Source organism: Rhodamnia argentea, chromosome 7, assembly GCF_020921035.1.
Source record: "Rhodamnia argentea isolate NSW1041297 chromosome 7, ASM2092103v1, whole genome shotgun sequence".
Lineage (NCBI taxonomy): Eukaryota > Viridiplantae > Streptophyta > Magnoliopsida > Myrtales > Myrtaceae > Rhodamnia > Rhodamnia argentea.
In genome coordinates, this window is record NC_063156.1 from 12,892,708 (window position 1) to 12,919,122 (window position 26,415).

Sequence of the window (26,415 nt, forward strand, 5' to 3'; positions counted from 1 at the left end):
GGCCAATTTGGCCATTTGGTCGTCCGACAACCCTCAAGCATTTAAGGAAGAACAAAGACGTGATGACATGAACTTTCACCTCCTTAAAATAGGAGCAAGTCAGTTGTTGATAGTTTATGTTCATTTGGTACGAAAATTGAAATTCGGCCAATGTAAGCACGATAAAATTTGTCAAGCACAACACATCACAAGCCGACTCCACTACAAGCAGCTGCAAGCTGTTGATCGTAAGTATGACGCGTCATGAGCCGACTCCACCGCAAGCTGCCGACCGTAAGTACAACACGTCATAAGGCGACTCTACTGCAAGCTGCCGACAAGCTGATTGGCCTAAGTTGACTGGACAATTATAAATAGAAACCATGGTCAGTTGTTTCTATCAACTCTTGTTGGAAACCTCTATCGTTACCCTACTCGACCGTCGCCCTTAGCCGATCGGCTTCACCAATTCGCCACCTTGGCCGATCATCCGTCATTAGTTGGTCGTCTTCGGAAATTGGAATTTTTTAATCTAAGCGAATGGACTTTTAAATTTTATGGTTTATTTGGATTGACTTTAGAACTGCTCGTCGATAGTTTGAAATCCTGATTGTGTTCTTCAATTCTCGCTTGATATGCTTAATTCCTGCATTGATTGATTTTCCGAAAAGAATATGGGCATGGAAACGTATGATTCATTTATCTCATGGGACTTACGGACGCTAATGATAGTAAGATTGCATTGTGTATGCATGGCATGACATTTCATGATGAAATAAGTGAAACACTCGTTGTGAGGTTTAACCGACGTTATAGCGCTATAAGGTTCATTTGGTGATGCCTTGTGGGAGTCGAATGGAATTCGGGATGTCTTCCGATCTTAGATCGGGAATGCCTCCGTCTCTACGAGCTTGATGAGATGCCTCTAGAGTGAGATGCCGAGTGAATCTATTCCCGAGGACGGTACATCAGTGAAAAACACTTATCCATGAGGAGCCGATATTGCCTCGTGGGAGCCCGATGGAATTCCGAATGTCTTCGACGCTTTCTGATGGTTGGAATGCCTCTGTCTCTTTATGAGCTTGAGATGCCTCTAGAGAGAGATACCAGATGAGTCTATCCCCAAGGACGGCATGAGGTTTTTTTGCGAAGGACCTAGTGTTGCATTGCATACAAATTCATGAGTTTTTGGGAAAGAAATCTTATACTTGAATCACCCGAAACGCGTGCATTTGGATTTATGGATTGTTGATGTGGCATTCTGATTTCAATGCTTCCATACTATTGGGTTAGACGTTTATTCATAGAGCTGTTGAGCTTAGCCCTCGTGGAATAATTATTTTCAGGTTAGCGTAGCTAATTAGTGATGTTGGCGGCAAGAAGCAACTTACGGATGTTGGTGGTCAATTATGAAGTCCGCTTGTGAGGGTAACGTTAGGCCAGAGTAGTTATCGCATTTTGTGATGCTCTCATTATCTTTGAACTTTTGTAAAAAAACAAATTGAAACATATAAATGAAAGGCTGCTGCTATTGTTTGAGATGTGTGTTATCCGGTTAGTGAAACCATGAAAGACCGTATCATTTGTTTAGGTGTAGCACCCCACTCCGAGTACTACCAACGGAGCCGAGGCGTCTCGGGTCGCCACGTCTATTACTTAAGGCTAATCCAGTATTTATTTTCACGCAACGGAAGATTCCATATTCACATTATAAGTCATAATTAACAAAATAAAAATACAAGCCACAAACCACTATGCCTTTACCAATATTTACATATACGGTTCGTCTTGGTTACATTAGCCGATATATCAACATGGATATGTTAAACCTGGGATCACATGGGTTATCTAGTTCAAATTATATACAAATCAACCCATCTCCTAACCATCCATAACTTAAAATGCCGCGATCACCAACTCCACAAATGCGATCTTCCAAACGTATCACTCCGCTATTCCGATTCCCCGCTTAGGTTGTAGCCGCGGGCGACCCACCACCCTTTGCTCCACCGTTCGAATCGTAATCATCATAGATCACACTTCACACATTAGGATTGACATATATGTATATCATGTCACATGAGTATGCAGAATGCAATTGAATGAATGCAAGTCTCCTATGTGTAATGCTTACCACCTCCATTTCCCAATCAATTTCCGATTCATAGAATTGACACCATTCTTTGCCAAACCATCGATTCTAATGGCAACTCCTCGCCATGAGCTTCTCCCTCCGAGGCAACGTGTTACAATCATGCGGCAACTTGGTGGCATCAGACAGGGCATCCCGTCTCCCTCGGGGAATTAATCACATACCTTTCCATAGCCCCATTCCGTAACTCCGGTCACCAAATGACATGAAGAGGATACACTAATGCGATGATATGTGTCTCGCAATGCAAGCCAATTTCACAACCAGCATACTAAGAAAGCATCACAATTCGGTCATGCACATCTTATTTTAGTCATTCCTTGGTAATCACCACATGGCCAATGTACTTATGTCTATGTGTGTCCTTAGACGTTCAACCATTCGGAAACTACACACCCAATTCTTAACTACATGTCAATTAATCCTCTGTCAATGTGGCTACATAGAATCGAATAAGACTAACGATGGTCGCAAATTATTCCCACAAGCTATTAGAATCCTCGGTCACTCATTTCTTTTATCGCCACTTCAAAATACAATACTTTTGATAGTAAACTTCTCACAACTAACAGCAGAGTTCCGAGTTAGACAACCATTATGTACACGATATCAAACTATACAATCCATCGAGGCTAGCACTACCCCCGTGCGAAGTCATTATCAATCTTGGTTCACAGTTCTAAGTTCGACCTACGACCGATAACCTAATTAGATTCATTACCAATTCCCTCATCGTCAAGAGCAATTATCAAACTTGGGTTCACGCTGTATGAAACAAGTAAAACTACATTCCTTGATAACCTACCGGGGCCAAGTAATATATACAATTAACCACTTCTCACTGTCCACAAGTAGCCATTCATACTGTACCTCGCCAATTGAGCTCAAGAACTTCATTTCTTTATCATCGATTCAAACTACTTAACCATGGCAGAAACATATCATGAAACGGGTGAGGGTGAGAGAAAGAATTTGACTCGCCTTGCTCGTCAACAATGGAAGGGGTGCGGCGGCTTGGTCTCCAATGGAAACAAGTGGTTAATGGCGGTGACGTGAACTTCACCGAGAGCTTCATAAGAGAGAGCAAGAGGTATTCGGGAGTTCTTTCTTGTGGTGGGCAGATTGCACGAAGAGAAGCGAGGGAAGGAGCTCCAATTTCCATAGCTTATGATGATGGGACTTTTAGTTATTATTAGAAGCAAAATGCCAAGTGTTCAACACCCCTTCACATCAATCATCATGAGGGCACCTTGCGCACGGCACCCCTCCTATAGTCCACGCACGGCCACCCCTTCATTTATTGTCCTTCCCTTCAAAGTTTATATAAATTTAACCCCTTTTTATAATCCTTAGTCACATGACACACATTTGAGATCTTAATCGTAGATCTTGAATTTAATGTGGACAAAATTTTTAAGGCAGAATTCTCAATAAATCGATCGTCCTACAAAATGTTAGTTGCACACTTTCCAGCCGACTGAACTTTTTATAACTTATTGTGAATCGCAATAATACCCAAAATGACCTTCATATGGGAGGGCAAACCCCCTCCTCTCTATATAGAACCTTCACAATAATATCGGGTAATATGTCTCAAAAGGACATTTATTTAAGGGGTTGTATCTGTACCCAATTACAACCTACTAGGCCGCTATTTACATTCTAAATAACGTTAACTTAAGGAGGCAAATTTTTAGGATGCTACATTAGGCGTACCTACTGTTTGAATGTTTTGTTTAACATGTACTTGTGCCCCGTATGGTCGCCCCGCTTGATTTTCTAATTTTTAGAGCTTTCGCATGCACCAGTTACTACGATTAAGGAAAGATTAAAGCGGATAACGTAGGCCTTTAGTCGCAAGTGGTTCGGTATGGGACGTTCCGCCAATCTCGTGTGAATTGAGAACACAATAGTGGTAAACTACTTGAGTAGCAATAAATAAAGGTCCTCGGGGGGTAGCAAAGCCTCTAGCAGGTTGCCATTGGTTCCTTGAGTGTCGCCTTGAGGAGCTAGAGCAGGTGGAAGGCTTGGGTAAGTTGATTGAGGGACGGCGAGCTCACGAGCAAATGTCTCATTTGAATGGAAGGTCGGTTCAACCAGGCAGCAATCGAATTGGGTTCACGAAGCGGGATGGTGTCGTTTGGAGTTGGAGTTGGCCCGAGCGAAAGATGACATCGTTTGGAGGGTAGAGCCGAGTTGGACGTGGAGTTAGATCAATGCTGGAACCGGGTGAGGAGCATGAGACATCGTCATTCTACGTTCGTGTGTACAAGATGAAGCGGCGCCGTTTTAGGTTCTTGCGAGCGGGCCGTGCGACATCATTTGAGCATGGACCAAGCACGTCATTGTTTTGGCTCATGAGCAAACCTTAGGCGATGACATCATTTTGGCTAATGGTACCGGAATGGCAAACAGTGTCGTTTGGCGGGCAATAGACGAGGCGTTGTTTTGGCTTCCTTTGAACGCCACCATTTTGCATTTAAAAAAAATCTGAAAATTATTTTAAAAATCAGAAAAATTCCAAAAAAATGAGAAAATTTTGAAAAAAATGGGAAAATGATTTTTTTTGTATTTCTTTTTAGCCTAATTAGTATTTTTAGGCTCCTATTTGATGATAACGGTTGACCAATGTCTAGTCCGATTTTATTTTTGTATACTCGACCATATCTTGGGTTTTGATATATGGGAATTGTAACTAATATTGATCGGCTCGTGTGTTTCTATTTTAGTTAGTAGTTAGCTGCTTTCAATACATGAGTGTTTATTTACAGGATTGCATTTTGTTAAATTATTTTCCTAGAGCAAGGATAATATTAAGCTTGAATTCACACGAAAATAGCAAAAAACCGAATGCATGATCATCTAGCACTCGGCTACTGTAGGCTTTGAATGATAATCAGAATGCATGATCACCTTAGGAAACATTTACCGCTTAGAACCGAAAGGGCTCTAGTTAGAAAATTAACGAAAACAAGTCCTCAATCTTAGATTTTTCTGATTGCGCGACAATCGAGATAACACTCTTGTGTCTCTACTTATTTCTAGCCATTCCCAATAGACTAGTATCGACTCCTAGTAATTGTTAAGGTTGCTAATCAAGAAAACGAAATCCAATGTAACACGAGGTAGGACTTGGAAGAGTCCACGCCATGGATAATAGCAATATCCCTAAACCTGCGGAACCCCTCGACGAGGGAAAGGTAGGCCGCGACAAAAGTAAATCAACATAAATTAAGTTCCTCCGAATTTTGTGTACAAACAATATATTAAAAAGGGCAACTTTCGTTCCATAAGTAATGTGTAAAATCACTGTGCCTTTGCCAGCAACTTTTGCAAGAGCTTTATTTACCATATCGACCTCTTGAATATTCACGTTAATAATCTCTTCAAAATTGTGGAGGCTAATAATACAACCTAGAGGGGGGGTGAATAGGTTGTTTGAGAACTTTAAAAAATATTTATGGAATTAAACAAGTTTAATTTCAACACCGGATCAAACATCTATCAGGTCAACAGAGGTTTGAAAATACCGTGAAAAGATTGTGTGCTGAAGTGATGATAATCCCGAGAAATAAGAACATACAAAACAGTAGGTGATATAAAAAGAAGTGGTGAGCAAATGTTTCACAAAATAATATCTAAACGTGTGCAAGACTAAGTACAAGATCAAATAAAATGCAAACACACAAGATATATAGTGGTTCGGCTTTATCTCCAATCCTACGTCCACTCTCAAGACTAACAACCACAACTCGAGCTGGAATTTATTAGTAATCTGCTCAACAAGTTATAATTGATAAGCACTGATCCTTTCACTTAATAAATTACACTATCGGGACTCAGCTATTGCTCTTATTCTTGTACACATGATCTCTCACAATATTACAGCACAGAAAGATTGCCATAGAAGATTTTTTGGGAGATCCAAGAAATAGCAAGAGAAACCTAGCTCATAGCAATTATGCATTTTTACATTGTGCTCTCTCTAACATTTGGCCTAGATGGTCTTCCATTATATACACAACTTCATTCTTCCCATTTGAGGGGCTTGCAAAGTCCAACTAGTCGTTAGAGATCCGTTGGAACTGTTACAATTGCTGTTTTTGACATTGCTTTGAAACATATGCTGTTTTGACGCTATTCTGAAAAAGTTAACGGATGCCAACGACTATATTCTACCGGATAGACTTCTTGATCTTTCTTTGCAGGTCTTTTGCCTGCCAACGGTTATATTTTTCCCAATAAACATTCAAGCATGCTTGCTATTCAAACATACCAATACCCGATATCGACATAAACATTGTCTCACTTAATCTTTTGGTCATTTGGCGCTGTTTATAGAAAAATCGTGAAAACGATTTGTGACCAATTATCCAATGATCCTCTTGAGTATTCCAGCTTCCAAAGACGTCACATTGATGATAGATCGACTATGGTACCTCCAAGTCATTATGAACAACACGTCATCTTTGACTTGTTCTCCTCCTTATCAAGATCTTCACACTTGTACCTAATCTTCGCTGAACTCGGGTTATTGATATCACCACAATATTTGTAGCGGCTATATTCTTCAAGACCAAAGATGCGGTCGGATGATCAAGTCAGCAACACCTTCTAAAACCAAACATCCGCACGATCCCTTACCCGTAATCAGGACATCCGGATCTTTAGTAATCTGTTGATGTTGTTCAATGAAAAACCTTGTGATCAACTTGCAATCAATCAACCAATGATGCTCTTGGCTTCTTCAGCATATAACGATTTTCAAGGACATCAGCATCCCCACTAATTCATTCTCTTCGGTGATTCACAAGGATCATCGGTACTGTCTCAATCTTCCACCGGATCTTTATAAGGCGGATGCTCTTTACCAAAGATTTGCTGTTCCGATAACAATTCGGAGCACTTGATCTTTCTCCTAATCCTTCCCAGCATATTGGCAATTTCAACTTCACCAAACTATTTATCTCCATGGTCTTTCTAAGCTTTTCCAAACATCTTTGTTCTAGGCTTGTTCACCAATACCAAGGTCCATTCACTGCTTATTCACCAATACCAAGGTCCATTCATTGTTCACTTGATCTTTGTACCTCTAAGCCATCACGAACATCTCTGTTCTTCTCAACTTGTTCATCTTGATCAAGGTCCTTCTAAATGTTCACCTTGTCTAAAGACCCTTTAGCTTGTAGACATCTTCATCGCCCAATATCTTATTCACCTTGGAGATCGGCTGCCAACCCCAAAAATCAACAGAGCATTCTAAACATTGGCAGAGCAAGTCTTTATCTCAAAAGCATCCGGTTCATCATCCGTATATCGGCTTGTGCATTTATCACCTGGTATAACTCAACCAATACACACATTAGTAGCCTTTGATTGTTTTTATTATCATCAAAATAAGATAAGAGATTTTCTAACAATCACCACATTGGTGATATTCCCAACAATCTTCCCTTTTTTTATGATGACAAAACAGTCTTCCGAATATACAGATGTTTTAACACGCAATAAAGGATATTGAATTTGAGTACGTGAAAAGTAAATCAATTTGCTTATCTTGCTAAAAATATGAATTCAGTTCAGGGCAATGTAAACACATAACGCAATCTCCAAATATCAAGATATTCAATAAATAAATAGGAGATAACAAGTAGAAACATTTTGAGCAAATCATAGAAATAATCACAGCTCATGTTTCTACATAAGTCATTTAGTTACATGAATTTCAAATAGGAATGAATAACATCATGTGAACTAATACTCTTTCAAACATATATGCATATTCATCAAATCTCTCTGTCTTTTTGTCATCATCAAAAAGATGCTCATAAGATATATGCAACTCAGCTCATTTTCACACAAGCTTACATTTCCCCTATTTGACATGCTCGAGCAGACAAAAAAGATGTGAAATGAAGCTCGTGTTTGGTAGATAAAACATCACATGCATCAATATATAAGCCAAGGAACATATGCATACAATCACATGAATCGTCTCCCTTTTTGTCATATTAGAAAGCATGATATTGCAAAGGGAATATAAAGATATGCTCAAACAATTTCAGATAATTTCAACAATTTGCAATAGCAAATATCAACGTCTCAACATGATATTCATCAAGGAATAATAGAGACAATCGGAATTCATGATAATCACAAAAGAGATGCCGGATAAAAGCATTTATCATGAATTTCTATCTAAACACAAACATTATGAGACAACATATTTAATTGATGTAAACATTAACAAGAACATTATTGCTCCCCCTGTCTAGGTGCTTTCACCAAATATCATAACTTTTTATAGTCAAATTTATCACATCCGGTCACTCTCCCTCTTTTATCACTAACAAGAAGAATACTAGCAGTATGCAAAAGATTATGTCATTAAGCCTAAACATGATCATAAGTAGTAAACATCTTCAGTTAAAAGACAAGCGGACAGCCGCAACTAATAAAAGGCATTTTAAAGTTGATGCGGTTGCTTTCTTTGTTGAAACATGAGAGAGTTCATACATATGCAAGAAGGAATAATTCTCATGATATAAAGATTATCAAAAGACAATCAATGGGAGATAATGTTTTAAATATTCAACAACGATTATTACTCCCCCTAACTTAATGCTATCACCTCTTAAGATCATCATCCGCATACAATCATCATTCACATGCAGAGAATATCATCGTTGTTCACACATATCATGAAAAATTATCTTACTTCAAAGTTATAAAGAGTAAGAGATATGGAAGGCATACTAACCATACTATGTAGAACTTAGCAAGTTCTTCCCATGTAGTCACCTTTTTTTTCATCCTCAAAATGATAATCAAGAGTCGAACCGAAATCAGCTCAAGTTTATCAAGATTTGCCCATACTTGATCTTTGTTCTTTCTTCATGTGATGTTCTTGATATGAGGATTTTTCCTTTTCTTTTGCGTTTTTCCTCTTGTTGCTCTTCCCCTTTTATTTTTCTCCCTCTATCATCATGATAATTCTTACAAATAGCTTTCATCGGTGTTCGGAAATTTTTACGATTAGAAACATCTTCTGTGTCAACTCCTGTTTCATCTTTAATTGATGTTGACATGATCTTTCTATTGATGTTTCCCCTTCGGTGCTAATATCACAGCTTTAAAGTGTTGAATGGGATGTTCCACTTCTATTTTCATTGTAATAGCATCATTCTCATCATTGTTTGCTCTTTGAAGTTTGAAAAGGAGATTTGAATTTCACATTCAAGCTTGTCTCGATTTCAATTTGTATAGGCTCAGCAAATTCTTGCGCATATGATGTTAATAACATAATATCCCAAGTCAAATATCATGTGCCCTTGCTTTTGAATAGATAGAGTAGAATCGTAAGCATTTTAAGCATTTTAATCAAGAAACTACTCATCCTTTCTTATGAAACTTGTGAGCTTGCTCAAGTCATTCAAAACATTTGATATATCTTCAATAATAGTGTGATTTGAATGTATAGAGAAGATTTCTCAAACCTTTCAAAGTAGCATAATTTGTAATCTAAACAGGAGCGGTGCTGCATGTTGACACTCGATTTTTAATCAGCATATTTTTTTTATTTTTGAAAAATTCATAAAAAAGTGAAAAAAAAAATTACAAAATCAACTTCGGTAGCCTTAGCAAAGCCTAAGGAACCATTTTTGACCAAAAAATAATTTTTCATATTTTTTGCATTTTTTAATATTTTTTAAAATAGAAAAAATAGTTGAAAAATCAAGAAAAATGGTTTTTGAGGTCACAAAAATGTGAAAAAATAGTCTATATTTTTTTTTTAATTTCCTTTTCATTTTGACCTCATAAAAATTCAAAAATCCAATTCAATTTGATGTGTTCCTTCATTACACATAGAGTTGAATTTGCCTAAAAAAAATATCATTTGAGTTTTTTAATTTGCAATCTTTGCATTTTTAGAGTTTTGATATTCAATATGGTTGCCCTATATTGCAATTTAGTCCAATTATTTGCTAAAATTGCATGATTGCACGAATCAGGCAAAATTGCATACTTTTAGTGCAATTTAGTCTTTGGATCCTATTCAAAGTGAAATTAATCCCCGAATGAACAATGTCGTCTTCTTCAGCCAATTCCCGTGCAAATTTGACCATTTGCAGGCAGAGTTCAACCATGAAATTGACACCTCAATCGATCATAATTAGATGTGATATGGTGGGTGTTTTGTTCCTCGCCTCATACCCTATCGATTGAGACCGACGGCATGGCCAATGACCGCCAGAGCAAAACGGAGCAGCCTAGTCAAGCTCTCGGCCTTATGAAAGTCAACTTTGATACTAATAGAGCAAATTGGACGTCCACATGTGCTCACCGGACTTGCAAAAGAGCTGAACGGAATTCCCAAGTCCCTCTAGTACCGTTAGTGCCATTTGGCACGTGTAATCGCACGTGGGAGTGAGTCGATGAAGCTCGCCCGAGCGTGCCAAAGATTTGAAAATGGGTATAAGGCATCTCACGCGTTTTAGAGCAAATGAGGTTCATTCTATTTTGGCAGAGGCTAACGGACTAGAGAAAGGGTGAGAGAAAGAGAGAAAAGCTCTCACAAGCTCGTGATCCCGCCATAGCCGGACTTGTCACGAACTCCCTAGCTCAAGCTAGCCTAAACCAGGTTAATCGAACCTGTAGGTAAGGTTCTTGAACTCTACGCAATGCTATCCCGAGCTTTGATTGTATTGATATACTCGTTTTTGCACGATTGAAGTCGCCATAGCTATACCGATTCGAGCTTGCTTGTGCTTGATTCTGTGGATAATCTCACGTTATTTTTAGATATGTTAAACTAGAAGTTGAGACGAATCGAACGGTGGTGGTCTTGTGTCATTTGGCTGAGGTTTCGCCATCAATCGGTGGCGAAGAAACCTCGGCCGTCCATTAGTTGTCTTCTAGAGAAAGAAGATGAACTCGATGTGGCTATTTTCACCAGTCAACATCCTAGCTGGTCTTGACGTGTCGCCACGTGTCAACACGTGGCTTGACACATGGCACACACATCAGCAAGGCCATTAGAATAGTTTCACATCCGTTAGGCAATCCAATGGTCATGCGTGTGCCACGTGTTGCAATCTTAACTTTTTCGAAAAATAAATTGATTTTTCGAAATATTCTGATTTTCAAAAAATAAAAAAAATCTTTTTTGTGATCGCGTGGCTCAGGTTTGGCCATGTGTCACCACTCTGATCGTCGGATAATTTTTTTGAAATTCAAATAATAAAGAAAAAATCATTTTTTAGAAAATATATAATTTTAGATCGAACGGTTGAAGATTAATCACGCCTTTCAACTTGAGCCGTTGATCGTGGTATATATATATATATATATAGCAAACAATCACAATTAGTCGTGTCGTTTGATTTGAACCGTCGATCTTGGTAATCATATCGAACAGTGGGGATTAAACCTCATTTTGATCTAGACTGTTGGTTTTAGAGAGGGGAGCCGAGGGTCGAGACTCAGCCACGTGGTTTAATAGGAGCCGTGAGATCAAAGGCCGATGCGGCATCGTTTTGAGGGTTGGAGTTCTCGCGATCTAACCCCGAATCGGACGGTGTTGACCAGTCCATTGACCAATTCAACTCGGACCAATTTCCTTAAAAAAAAAAAGAAAAATAAAAGAATTTTCAAAAATTCTAAAAATAGTTTTAAAAATCCAGAAAAATAGGGAAAACTTGTCGAAAACTCCTAGAAAATTCTAAAATTTATCAAAAATTGAGGAATGACCACAGTGAACTGGCCAATTCTATTTTTTGGATTTTTCTTTTTCGATCTTTTCCAAAATGACGATTATACCTTTTAGGGGTATGTTGTCTCCAAAAATTTCGGAGATTTGCGAAAATGCCAAAATTAGGGTTTGGGTCGGGTTAGGTGACTAATCCTTCTGTTTGAGTTTTTAAGTCTCGTCTTTTCTCAAAATGACGATTTTACCCCTCAAAGAGTAAATCACTTTTGATATTCCAATGAGTTGTGGAAATTGCTCTGAATTAGGGTTTGGGTCGGGTGGGTGGCCAATCCTTCCGTCTGGGATTTTCACATCTCATTCTCCTTAAAAAAAAATGATGATGATTTTACCTCTCAAGGGTAAATTGTCCCCAAAAAGTCCAGAAAATTCTAAAAAATATCGAAAATTAGGAAATTGGTCGGTTTATCTCACGCCCCGCACCCAGCGGGCACGTCAACATCCATATGTAGTCGTTAAGTTGTGACGTCCTAGGATGCGTCACCGACCCATTTAAAATTTTCTATTTTCCATTAAACGCACGAGGAAGCTATTCACTTCCCCAAACAACATAACAATAGGGATAGACAGTAGGACATCTCACCGCTCCATCTTTTAATTGAGCACATGCGGAATGTGTTACTTCCCCAAACACTATTAAAAGCAGTAGGAACAGTCGCAGGGCAACCAACAATCAACAATAGCAAAAGATAATTTTGTTTATTTATCTCATTAACCCTAGGAAGCACGTTTACACATATAAGCCCCACTTCAAGGCTACTTCCTACAACCCTCGGAAATCTTGGATCATGGTTAGATTAACACTATTTTCAGCTACTCCAAAAGAGATCCACGTTTTTCTCAAAGCTAGACTGCTCTCCCAAGCTAAAGGCCCGAAAAATGGTTAACAACAATGGGTGAGATATAAAATCTCAGCAAGTTAACGGCTTAAACCTCGATTAGGAGGTTAATTTAGCTCGGATGCGATTAAAACTTGCAATGCAACACTGTATATATGTACGAGTATACTACCACACAATCATAGGCAACCTTACTTGCTTTGGCACACGCCTTGCATGTTACAACTCATTGCAAGCAATGTATTGTAATAAATAAATGCATGATCAGAACATATGTCACTTTCTCGTGCACGATGCGCTCAAGCATACTCTCATCATTACGGCTACTTATGGCACGTCTGTTCTCACATGGAGGTTTTTCAGTTCTCCCGTCATTTATTCATTCGATCAATTATGATCGATCGAGGGCATGCCCGTTTTTCTACGGGGGTTTTCCACGGGATTTATCCAATCGATCAATTATGGCCGATTGAGGGCACGCTCGTCTTTCTATGGGGGTTTTCCGGCTTATCCGGGAATGCTTTCAGTCGATCAATTACGGTCGATCGAGGGCATGCCTGTCTTCATACAGGGGTCTTCCGACTCATTCGGGTATTTATCCTTTCGATCAATTACGGCCGATCGAGGGCACCCTTCTTTCTACGATGGTCTTCTGACTCACTCGGGAATATATCCTTTCGATTAATTACGGCCGATCTAGGGCACGCTCGTTTTTCTATGGGGGTCTTCCGGCTTATCCGGGAATATATCATATTAACACAACTCTCACGTCATGTATGCGGTAAATAAATTGCACATGACTAAATACTTAGCAAATTCATTGCACGTGACCACATACTTAGTAAATAAATTGCACTTGACTAAATACTTAACAAATAAATTGCACATGACCACATACTTAGTAAATAAATTGCATGTGACCAAATACTTAGTAAATAAATTACACGTGACTAAATACTTAACAAATAAATTGCACTTGACCAAATACACGCAATTCAATCACCATCCTTGTACATTGCCAATCAATTTATTACATAAGCCAATTTATATGTCTGTTCCCAACATCGACATCATAGTTTAATATTGGATACTACACAAGAGCACATTAATAAATATAACATCTAACTACCGAAAATTAATTTACTTAATTAGAGAATAATAATTCTCAAATAATCTAATAGCTTATCATAAAAATAGCGTTAACTTATCATAAAATAATGAAAACTTATCTTAAAATATCAATAGCTTATTATAAAATAGGCGATAGCTTATCGTAAAATAGGCGATAGCTTATTATAAAATAGGCGATAGATTACCGTAAAATAGGCGATAGCTTATTATAAAATAGGCGATAGCTTATCGTAAAATAGGCGATAGCTTATCATTAAACTACGTGATAGCTTGTCATAAAATAGGTGATAGCTTATCACATTTTCGATAACTTATTAAGTCCACTTATCACTTATCACGATAGCTTATCAACCAAGGTTAATTAACCCAACCATGATTAACAAAAGTAACTACGGTTAATTAACCTAACCAAGGTCAACTAACTCAACCATGGTCAACTAACCCAACTATGATTAACTAACCCAACCATGGTCAATTAGATTAGTACTAAGCATATTTAGACTAATATAAATTCATCCTAATCAAGTTTAACATATTAATCAAGGGATTAGGGAGATAACTCACCCAATTGCAAAATCGAGAACACCGGCACGTCGGCGGCGGCGAGGGCTATGCGTGGTTTGGTCTAAAATCAACACGGAACAACGTCGGATGGTTGAACAAATGGGTCTCCACCGACCAGCCTCTATCCGGCTCGGATCCACGAAAATCCAACAGTTTCTTCGACAAACAGCCTTCGGATATGAGTTACCCTTGATCTTACGGTCTCGAAGGAGAAAATAGAGCTCAATTCGCCCTTTGAACAAGCTCAAACGAGCGATTTCTTCTCGGGCGCGCGCAGAAAATCGAGAGAGAGAGAGAGAGAGAGAGAGAGAGAGAGAGAGAGAGAGGTGGCTGAATGGTGAGGGAGAGAAAAAAGAGAAGGAGAGAGAAAGACTATCTTCAAATGACTTCTTGAACAAGCCTATCTTCATGATAAGAACCCCTCCACCAAGATTATGCCACAAAAGGCTTCTCTCATGATGGTTTCTTGGCCTTTCTTCATAAAGCAAGAATGGTATTTTAGTCATTTCACAAGCAAGAGTAAGTTAGTCATTTGGTACAAATGATTGAGAGTACTTTGGTAATTTAACATCAAGAGTAAGATGGTAATTTTACAAAGGGATAGAATGGTCATTTCAAGGCAAAATGGCAAAATAGTAAATTTACCTTTAAGGGCAAAATGGTAAATTCACTTCTAAGGTTCGGCTAGGATTAGGCTTAGACGCGAATTGTCTCGGAGCTTCGATTCAACAACTCAATTATCCCGGCTTGATTTCCCTTGTCCAATGCCTTAAGGTTATCCAATACCCTTCTCGGTTCGATAAATCAACGTCCAACGATTGTCCCTTAATCCTCGAAAATCCAATATTATCGATCAAACTAAAATTCGTGATTAAAATTCATCGAATTCATTTATCTTATAGACGTCAAATTTTTAGGATGTCACGGTTTAGGTGGCTAATCCTATTTTCGACGCTTTTCACTCCGAATCTCGTCCGAAATGACAATTTTGCCCTTTTTAGCCAATTGTCCCTAGATTTTTCTTAAAATTACGATTTTGCCCCTCATGGGCAAGTCATATTCAAATAATTCCTGTTTACCCTCCGAATCGTGATTGGATGTTCTCTAAGCCGTAGGCTCTACTAGGAATTCCATGCTAATTTGATGAGATTTATCTGCATGATCCGATTCCTTGATTTACGCACTTTCTTTATTGATTGTGTTTGCTAGGGTAGCTATTCCCATCCGCATGAACTCCGAGATTTAGGATTCGTACCCTACTCATCCGCATGAAATTTTGAGATTAGAAAATTAAGTCAACTTAGGTACCGAAATGGCGTCATTAAGGTAATTGGCGTAACTAAGTCCCCAATCCCACTTCTCCGATTCTTGCGGAATAGAATAGAAGCTCCCGACTAATCGATAGGGCTTTATAAAACGATTGGCAGCGACTCCTTCGCATGCATACGTAACACATGTCACTAGACGGCACCGAAGGTCGACTACATTATCCTCTGCTGCGATTTGGGTAATGGCCTTGGGAGGGGCCCGCGTCCGAAGGTCTACATGCAACCGGGCCGTAAAGGCGACCCATTAACCCTCGCTCGAGAGGGTCGTGACACCGCTGTTTGTGAATTTTGCTGATCTCTGATTAACTATTGAATTGTTTCAACAATATGAGTCGGGTCGGGGATATGTTGGGTCGAGTATAGGTTGTTGAATTTGTATTGCATGAAAATGGGTCTAAATGGATTATATGGGTCAATATGGGTCGGACCATGTTCGACCCGACCCATCCATTTGACACATCTATTTATGAATAAAATTAATATTCGTTTGTGGTAAATATTCTACATGAAATTTCCTTTTTCTAGTTGAGTCGTGATCATTACTTCATATTCATTCTCACCTTTCCCTCCATTAATGAAAACGTGGTAATGGAGCCTTTTTTTTCCCCGATATCAATTTTTACTCCTTATTCTTCCAAGTTACCAAACACTACAATGAACAGAAATGAGGTCCCACTCGACTCTTACCATCGTCGGTAGATAAACATGGCCTAGATATTCATTATTTGGATTTTCGTTTTATTTTGTTGAAATCAAACTAATCGTTTTATTCAAAAAAAAAAATCTCAAGACCAACATGATTTACAAACCGATGTTTTTTTTTTCTTTATTAGTAAATTTGGTTTCAAATCGTCGACACCAACTCATATTATCATGGTCCATGTTCTTTTATAAGATTCTGATCGTTGGATGGACCGAATGAGTGATAGAGCTTAGTCATGCAACTCGACACCTCTCATAAGTCAATCATCCAATGATGGACTTGTCAATTGTAGAGGTATCAAAATGGATTGAAAATTCATATTTTAACTCGTATTCATTGAGATGGGTCAAATATGGGTTAGTCAAAGTTTTAAGTAAATGTGTTATTAACAGGTTTGAGTTGTAAACTTGATTATATTGGGTAGTAAATGGGTTTAAAGACAAACTCATATTTGAACTCATTTATAACCTATTTAGTTTATAAAGGTTATTAGTTGAGTCAACTCATTCATGTGCCTCTGATTTTTTAATTTATGATTTTTTTTAAATTTATAATTTTTAAATTTGCTTTTTTCTTGTTTCTTTTACATAACAAATTAAAAGTCTGGTTGTTGGTCGTAGAAGTTAATATTGAAGTGTTTTAGCAATATGGATCGAGTTGGGTACAGGTCATTAGATATGTCTTGCATAGGAATAGGTCAATATAGGTCGAACCATTTTCGATTCGATCCACCCATTTGATAGGTATAGTCAACTGTCATTTGCACAATAGTTGTACATTATCAAAACCAATTTAGAACAAGATTAATAGAAAATGCAAAACAAACACGGGAAAAATATCAATAATTCTAAACATATTGCAATTGTGCCAACTTAGTCCTAATTATCTTCTTCTTTTTTTGCCAATGACCCTTAAACCATTTTGCATTCGTGTCAATTCAGTCCATCAATCCAACCCATCCATTTGACAAGTCCAGTCAACTGTCGTTTGCACAATAGGTGTACATGATAAAAACCAATTTAGAACAAGATTAATAGAAAATAGAAAACAAACATGGTAAAAGTACCAAAAATTCTAAATATATTGCAATTGTGCCAACTCAGTCCTAAATATCATTTTTGTTTTGCTAATGAGTCTTAAACATTTTTGCATTTGTTCTAAATCAGTCCATTCGATCAACTTTGGGCTGTGGATGGTACGTGGCAATGTTAAATAATATTTTAATATTTTTTAAAATAATTTCTTTTTTTTCCTTTCTGCCTTTTTTTTCTTATTTTTTTTCTTTCTCCTTCTTCCTCTAGTCCGTCGCCGATAGAAAAGACTACATAAAAAAATAAAGAAATTAAAAATATTAAAATATTATTACAAATTGCCACGCTAGTGCCGATGTGTCAAAGTTGGTCGGATGGATTGAATTAGCACAAATGCAAAAGATTTATAACTCAATTGGTAAGAAAAATGTTTGGGGCTGAATTGACATAATTGCAATAAGTTTAGAGCTTTTTTGTTAATTTTCCCAAACAAACACCGTAAAGCTTTAGCCCGTGAGTTTCATCTTCTTCTTCTTTTTTAATCAAGATTAGAACGAAGAGATCTATCAATTAATGTTAATATCAAATATAATGTAGAAGAGAAGAGTTTACTCTTTGTTTGCTTCATATAAGATGAATGATTCGAAAAATATTTTTTTAAATGATCACTTGTATTGTTTACAAAAATGTATTGACGAAATTTTTTCATCGTCCATGAAGATATTTAGACATAAATTATTGTTGATAATGAAAATATTTTTCATTTTATAATTATTTCAAATAATACAAGTGATCAATTTTAGAAAAATATTTTTTAAATCATCCATACTCCGTGAAAATAATAAAGCCTTAGTAATTTGTTTTATAAAAAAAGTTACTTTGTAGATTAAACCGAGATTGACCCAAAAAAAGAAGAAGATTAAACCAAGATTATTCATTCCGCTATTGTTAGCCTTATTTCAAAACCAAATTAACGATAAATGTATTAAACGGGGATATAAAGTCGAACTTTTACAGTTTTGGAATATTTTTAAATGTATTAAACGGACATATGAAGTCGGACTTTTATGGTATTGAAATTTTTTGTTCTCTTTTGGCAGTCAAAATGTCTGTTGGTCGTTCCGATTACGTTTGAAGACAAAGTAAAATACATAAATTCGTTAAGAGAAAAGTAAATATTTGAAAATTTCGTTTATTTGTACATTATAAAATAAGAAATATTTGATTTTAAACTTTGAAAGTGGTAGAATTTAATGGATCACCTTATTGTTATCTTAACTACTTTTGAATTACCATTTCATCATTTGATCTAATTTTATATAGCTTTGATTCATCTTATCTTAACAATATTACAATGATAGAGAAAATTGAAAATCTATGCCGAATTTTTGTTTCAATACCAATTAGTATCATCTATTTTTGAAAACACAACTTTGTACATTCAATTATATTATGCGAAGATGCATTGCCTAATGATAACTTACTCTCAATGAACCAAAAACTCAAAGGCACCGTAAGCTCCAACCGAAGAGACACCATAAACCTAACCTTGATATAAGTCCACTGCCACCTCTAACCACTGCGACCTCGGGCCAAGTTGCGAGTTCGTGATGCCGACACCGTCCGAGGTTTTCGTGGCCTTTGCAATGTGAACTTGGAACGGCGGTGATGTTGCTTCGAGGCTGCGGTGGCGAGCAGCAGGTGTGAGGTGCTATGGTGGTTTGAGCGAGGGCTACGGGTAGGAATTCGAAGATTAAGGTCGTGGGTACAAAGGAAACGGGGGATATTTTTCAAAAGAAAATTTAGAATGACGTTAAATTTACGGGCACAATTTAGCAAAATTGGTGGTCCAATTGTAGTTTTTTTTTTTTTTGTCCAACCTTGTATTTCGAAAAATAGAAGAACGGTACATGCAAAAAAGTTGAGTGTGCTTTGTTATTTTGGCTAAAATGCTAATTTACATGGGCTTTAATGAAATTCATCGGATTGAAGGTGAAAACACTTTCGATTTGCTGCATAATACAAGTCGAGTGTTGAGGAGCACCATTTGATAAAATTTTATGAGACGATATTTTGACTTTCAAAGTATTAATTATGCAAAAGGCAAGAAATATATACAATCTTATGCATACGAAGCTGTTTATATTTTCCTATATTAGTCATGTCTTCTTATTCATGTTATCCCGCATCATTATAAAAATGTCTTAATGTTATTACAAAGTGATTGTTGGTGAAAATATAGATGAAAACATATCGATTCACGTTAGTTTAAAGTTATTTCGCAATGTGTGAAGTCGGGTTTCATCTAATATTTGTACTTCATTAATTTAAAAGTGAAAGTTTATATCCTTTTTCATTTATGCTTACTTAAATATCTTTTAAATTGTTTTCTTCTTCTTTTTTCTATATGGAATTATATTTATTTTTCTCTATATTATTATCATTATTATTATTTCTTATTAAATAGAATAGTAATTGAAAATACTTATCGAATGTGTCTTTCCTTTTTCCTTTTTTTCTACATCCCATAAAACGAAATATCATAAAAAATTTTCCTATTTTTGTAGATATTTTATACCATACTTGCCTACTATTATTATTATTATGGTTCCACCTTTCCTCCAAATACTATATAATCGGACAATAGGCACGCACACTCCGTTCCCATTCCCAACCCTCCCTCCTTTCCTTTCGTTTCGCGGAGAGAGAGAGAGAGAGAGAGAGAGAGAGAGAGAGAGAGAGAGAGAGAGAGAGAGAATGGCAGAGACGCCGTCGTTGCCGTCGTTCTCATCGAGGTTCAGGAGGATCTGCGTGTTCTGCGGAAGCAGCTCAGGGAAGAAATCCAGCTATCAGGAAGCCGCTATCCAACTGGGACAAGAACTGGTATTTTTCCTCTCATCGAACCCATCCACCTATCGATTTCTCTTTTTATTGCTCGAGAAGAACATCTCCCCTCGCCCCTTGATTTCCCTCTCTTTCATCTTCTGGGTCTTCTCGTTTTCCTCTGAAACGCAATGTGAAATCTCCCATTTTCTGTTTTTTTGTTCTGTTTTCTCATTTTGGATCGTTCGTTGTGGTGGGAGCTTCCTCCCATCAACCAAACGCAAGGCGGCGTTCCGACTCCACCACCGATGTTTCACGAGGCTTTCAAGTTGAAATCAAATGTCCTGTTGACGTCAAAATCGTTCCTTTTTCGCGCTCATCACATCTGCAATTCCTAAGCTTCTTTGAGGTTTTGTTTTGTTTTACCAACACCCTTTTTGTCTTCGTTCATCTCGTGCTTATAAATTTTTTTCTTTTGTTTCGGCTCGTTCGTTACCTTTAGAAATGACCAAAAAAATTCAACTTTATGTCTTCGTGTCGAAAGATTTTTACACCTCTCAAACGTGGGGCTGATGATTGTAATGGTGGGAATTACACGGGAAGGATTGATTAGGTTTTGAGGTTGTGGGCATGAGGGGGGAATGCTAGCTGGAGCCTGCCTGTCAGTTGAGCAGCTTTCTTGCATGATCTCTCTCTCTCCGCTCCCTGTAAATTTTTCTTTTCCTCTTTCCTTTTCTTTTTTGCCATTTCCTCAGCCAAAATTAAATCTAATAGCTGTTAAAAATGTTCTTTTAAATTTTTCTTCACCTATGCCTTTGGCTGGGGAACCAAACGTGCTCTCTTTTGTATCATGAGTCTTGTGAGCGTGGTGGCTCCTATCTTGGACCAATCACCTCTCCACCAAACCAAAACCCCATGAATTTTTTGTTTTTCTAACATAAATTCTTCCATTCTTAAAAAAGAATTCATGGGGTTCCATAAAATATTCATATCCCTTCTTAACACAACCACACACACACAACGACACCATTCCAAGCTCAGTGTTTGATTGTTTAGTTTAATCGCTGTCATGGTGTTTGTCTCTTGGAGAAAGAAAAAACGTGATTTTCTTTTGTCCCGATGATGGTGATGGGCTCTCTCTGACACGTGTATTGATGTTTCTCTCTCTCTCTCTCTCTCTCTCTCTCTCTCTCTCTCTTTTGTGGGTTTTGTGTTGATCGATGAGGAAATGAAGGTGGAGAGAAGGATTGATTTGGTGTATGGAGGTGGGAGCGTGGGATTGATGGGTCTTGTTTCTCAGGCTGTTCATGATGGTGGGCGCCATGTTCTAGGGTTTGCTTTCTCTCTCTCTCTCTCTCTCTCTCTCTCTACACAGGCACACACAGACATCGAAGAAGAACATGAGCATATGCGGGTCTCGAGAGACATGCATCATTCACCATCTATTGATGTTGTTTTCTTTTTTAAAGACAAAAACTTCTCGGTCCATGCAAGTTATGAACTTCTTTTCAAGTGGGTCTTATTCCAGGCGCAAAGCCAAAACATCATGGGATCGAATGCTGGGCTGACAAAAATGAACAGAAATTAACTTTTGAGAAATATATGAGACTGGATCTTTATTCTTTCAGTGCAACTTTTCTTTCCAACTGCTGTTGGATGAGCTAAAAACTTCATCTGGGCTACAGTCACATTCCATCTGATAGAGTAGAGAAAAAGGTTTTCTCTCTCTTTTTACTGAGATATGGTTGGCTTTCTGGAGCAGGCTTTGATCAAAAAGTGAATCCATTTCGGTCCTTGAAAATGTCAGCAGTACACACTACAAACACTCGAGAGGCCTCCTCTCAAAAAGGAGGGAGTTGAAAGGACTTAGTGAGAATGATTTGAACTTTTTTCCAGGATATAACTTGGGGGACTAGCCCTGTCGAAAAGCCATTGATTTCGTTTGACAGAATTTTACGTGAAAAGGGCAAGACAAGATCGAGCCACATAGTCTCTGCGTTCCATAATTACGAGTGGAAAGGATGAATAAATTCAATAGGCTTGACATTTTGCTTGAGTTCGAGGCCAAAGGTTACATCACTCAGTGGAATTGTAACTTCAAAAGTTTTCTAAGCAAAGATTTTTCAGAAAGCTGCCGCTTTGTGGCCTCCATAAGCAGCTGAGGCTGTTCACACCAGAGAAGAACTACCACTTTTTATCTGGTTTGGGCTTCGTACTTATTGATCTTATTATTTGTTTATTTTGCAGGGTAATTCCGAGGACTCTTATGCCAAGAGAGGTATGTATGAATATACATGTTGGTTTATTTTAAATATTTTCCTGGTTTTCTGGTTTCTTTCTTTCGGTTTTTTTTTTTTTTTTTGCTTGTGGCTGTTGCGTGAAGTGTTTTAGCCGTAATGATGAGACATCTAGTCAAGAAGGGCAAATCAAACTGAACCGGGCATTATGTGATGGGACGCTTATGGCAAATGGCTCTAGCTGTCCCGGTTCATTCCTCTTCCTTTTCCAAAAGTTGATCCTCCATTGCTGTCACAAACCCACCAACAAAAGAGAAAAAGAAACCCCATAAGCCCTTTTAAAAGTAGCAGAGTAAAGGAAATACAATGCCCTTTTGACAAAATAGAACTGAAGATTTTAGCAATCGAAGGTTACGTTTTGGTTAAAGATTTGAGTCCTTTTTGCAGATAGCTGGTGATACTGTTGGGGAATTAAGGACTGTGTCCGACATGCACCAAAGGAAAGCCGAAATGGCCCGTCAAGCCGATGCATTCATCGCCCTTCCAGGTGCCGCCGTACTCTCGGTTGTTTGGACGAACATCAGATCTCGCGGACGAAATGAGATTTCGATTATTCTTCTGATCCTATGATTGTTTCATAACTAATTATGCACGATTGATGTCATCAGGTGGCTACGGGACCCTTGAGGAGTTGCTTGAAGTCATTACCTGGGCTCAGCTCGGCATTCACCGCAAGCCCGTGAGTCATTTCAACATTATCATTTATAACTGAAAATAGATACTGAATCCATTTTTGTTATTATTCCCTCAATGTTGGACAGAATCGTGTCATGATAGATAAGTCAATTTTTCCTCTTGAATCCTATGGTCATGAACAAGATCACAGTATCCACAGGGAACAGCTGTATCTTAAGCATTAGTTAAATCATTATAGATTATAAGTTGCCGGGCAACTTGTCGTTTGCATGTTCATGCGCATTGTAGGGTTTCTTTTTTGCAACAATCTTTAGTTCTTTTGTTCTTGCGGATCTTACAGCGCGTACTGATTTAATTTATTAAGCAGATCAAGATTTCCATATCCTTGGAAGGGAAGATAGAGCGAGGATACACACTGGTCAATAGATCTTATCATGTTGTCATGGGAAAATGAAGGAGAATAAAAGCATGTGTAGTTTCATTTGGTTCACATGGAAAGATGGCACAAGATTTCTTCATATCTGAGTCGCGGTCGCGCGATGTATGATTACTAGGAGGAGCTTGATTGGAAGCACCTCTGTATGAATGGGAAACTATAGTCTAATTATCCATTGATTAAAGTAGATTTGTTGGTCAAAAGAAGGCTGTGCCCTTTTTGTTTTTCAAAATCATTATTATATATTTTTCTTCTCTAGCCAACTCTTGTTTCGTCTAACTTTTTGATGGGGGTTGGTCTAGAGATGCGTTTCGATATTTTTGTGCATGGACTTTGGATAATGATACATAGTCGCTTACTTTACACGTGATTTAATTAATATTTGCAGGTGGGTCTTTTGAATGTGGATGGGTACTACAATTCTCTGTTGTCTTTCATGGACAAGGCCGTTGACGAAGGCTTCATCTCGCCCAGCGCGCGTCGCATCATTGTGTCCGCTCCGAACGCGAAAGAATTGGTCAGGCTGCTCGAGGTAATTAACCATCTTAAGGACCACCATTTGCAACTTAATTAAACAGTAAATGAGGACATTAAACGTCGATTACCTTAACGTATTCTCCATCCGAAAGTGTCGAAAACATTGACACAATCATAGGGGAAAAGAGATTTTGAATGTGGAGTGGCTGGTTTCAGGTATACGTCCCGCAATGCGAAGACGTGACGTCCAATCTCGTGTGGGATGAGGTGGACAGGCTGAGTTACGTGCCTGAATCGAGCGTCACCACGTGACGAGACAAGTGCTAACTATTGTTTACTCCGAAGAAGTAAATATAATATAAAGTTTGGCAAAGTTGGGGGGTAAGTACAAAATCATCAGAGCACAGGACAGTTTGCGTTTTTGTTCTTTTTTGGGAGTTTGAAGCAGCGACTCTTTGTCTTGAACAATACAGGGTTTGAAGAAAGAAATATCGTAATTTTTGCCTGTCTTTTTTGTTTAATGTCGAAGGAATGGATCATCTGTTTCGGGCTTTCTTCTTTCTTCTGTCTGCTCCCTTTCGTCTTGCGTGCTTTTCTGTTTCTGGGTTGTGGGAGATGTTGCAGCATCCGAAACTGGGTTGTCCGTGAATGTTCAGTAAGCAAGAGGAAGGGACGGATAGCGGCTTATCGCGAACATAACGCTCGGTTCATGTGGTGATACAATCTTCCGGTCGTGTCGTTCGCTCTCTCGCCCATTTTCCCCCGTCCCCTTTCCTTTTGTGTTTCGCTTTTACGTAGTGCAATGAAGTCTGCGCAGAGGATCTCATGCACTCGTTCGAGAGAGCAGCACTTCAAGGTCACTTTTGCACACAAAGTATAGGAGGAAGGAGCACTACACTAATCGAAGAATGCGAGGGTTTCAAATGTATATGAATGCTAGAACTAGGTGCACGCCCCTTAAATTCTTCCTAATACAGCGTATTACACATAATTTAGGTTCATACCCACCCTCAAACAAACTTCAGCTAATCGTTACTCGTAAAACGGACGTACTCATTTCGAAATCTTGGCGAAAAAGCTATGTACTCCATGACAATTTTGCAAGATCAAAATACATTGTGACTTGAAGATGGCGGCATACAGTTACGTCGTGCTCGACGAATGTGATAACTTGTGTATGTTTCCTTGCCCCTTATTAGCCGATGTTCGGAAGAGTTTAAAAGTGGATGAGGTAAATGAAAGTGAAGAAAAAATAAGGTGAAGATATTAATTTCGTACGTGTGTTTGGCAAGAGTAGGAAAATGAAAGTAGAGGAAGTGTTGGGAAGTCTATTACTTTGTTTTCTTTCATGGAAAATTACTTATACTAGTCGACCCTACGCCGCGATGTTTTATTTTTTTTATATAGCACGGTTTAACAAAAAGATTAATTCATTTTGTATATATCGAAAATGTCCTTATTAAGATAGTTATCATATCAGGGTTTCTCTCTGCCGCCGCCCAATCTTTTCTTTTACTGAAGCATACGCTCCTTAGGGAGAGAGCGGGGATATATCTCTCGCCCTCCCTCCCTTCCCATCTCTTCTTTCCTCTTTGTTTCTTTATTTCTCTATCTTTTAGGCTTCTTCATCGATTTCGTGGACGATGCGATCGATATTCTTCACATGATTGAAGGGCGAGAGCCTCAAAAGAATATGCCCTTTCGAATCTGATCGCTTGATCCAATTCTCGCTTCGAGTACTTGCTCCGGATGGTCGACCGCTCCACAAAGCTTCCAGGTACATTTTGTTGTTGTCTTCACAATCGGATATGAAAGTGATTTTGTGATCAACTAATATGTCTTTTGGAGCCATTCTCTCTTGATCTAGAGCTCTATCTAGATTTGGATATCCTTCTATCCCGATCCGGAGATGAATATGTGATTTACAAGGCGCTTTCTATGTGCTTTCAACCTATTGAGGTTGTTGTGATCTTTATACAGTGATGGTGCTGGGAAGCCGGATCGCCTTTTAGCAAAACCATAGTTAAGAAATTTCTCGACATATACTCATCACTAATGATTATGAGAGATTTGATGATTGATCGTTGTACGAGCTTTGATGCAATGACAGATCCCTTTTTGTGCAATGGGCCAGTCTATGCAAATTGTATCAAGTTGATTCACTTTTAGATCTACTTGTTTTACATGCGTGGGGTTTGCATCTTTGTCTTGATTTTTGTTCCTACCGAAAAAGATATTTATCATATCAAAGTT

General features: G+C 38.2%; 1 protein-coding gene across 2 annotated transcripts; it reads left to right on the forward strand.

The window, feature by feature from the left end:
- The first annotated feature begins 14,590 nt into the window (after positions 1 to 14,590).
- Positions 14,591 to 24,517, forward strand: LOC115741871 (cytokinin riboside 5'-monophosphate phosphoribohydrolase LOG7). Of its 2 annotated transcripts, XM_030675887.2 has the most exons (8): positions 14,591 to 14,757; positions 20,198 to 20,376; positions 21,551 to 21,648; positions 22,564 to 22,594; positions 23,001 to 23,100; positions 23,222 to 23,292; positions 24,074 to 24,217; positions 24,379 to 24,517. In XM_030675887.2, exons 2-8 carry the CDS (start codon positions 20,251 to 20,253, stop codon positions 24,472 to 24,474), a joined length of 666 nt encoding a protein of 221 aa, XP_030531747.2. In that variant the 5' UTR covers positions 14,591 to 14,757; positions 20,198 to 20,250; the 3' UTR covers positions 24,475 to 24,517. The 2 variants fall into 2 exon arrangements, with proteins under 2 accessions (XP_030531747.2, XP_048138348.1); XM_048282391.1 differs by lacking the exons at positions 14,591 to 14,757; positions 20,198 to 20,376 and adding an exon at positions 20,770 to 21,023.
- Positions 24,518 to 26,415: the final 1,898 nt, after the last annotated feature.

Excerpts from the sequence above, each read along its gene's own strand:
- LOC115741871 (XM_030675887.2), top strand. The coding sequence starts at position 20,251 with ATGGCAGAGACGCCGTCGTTGCCGTCGTTCTCATCGAGGTTCAGGAGG. Across the intron at positions 20,377-21,550 it reads TCCAACTGGGACAAGAACTG|GTGGAGAGAAGGATTGATTT; the intron begins GTATTTTTCCTC and ends GAGGAAATGAAG. Across the intron at positions 21,649-22,563 it reads GGTGGGCGCCATGTTCTAGG|GGTAATTCCGAGGACTCTTA; the intron begins GTTTGCTTTCTC and ends TTTATTTTGCAG.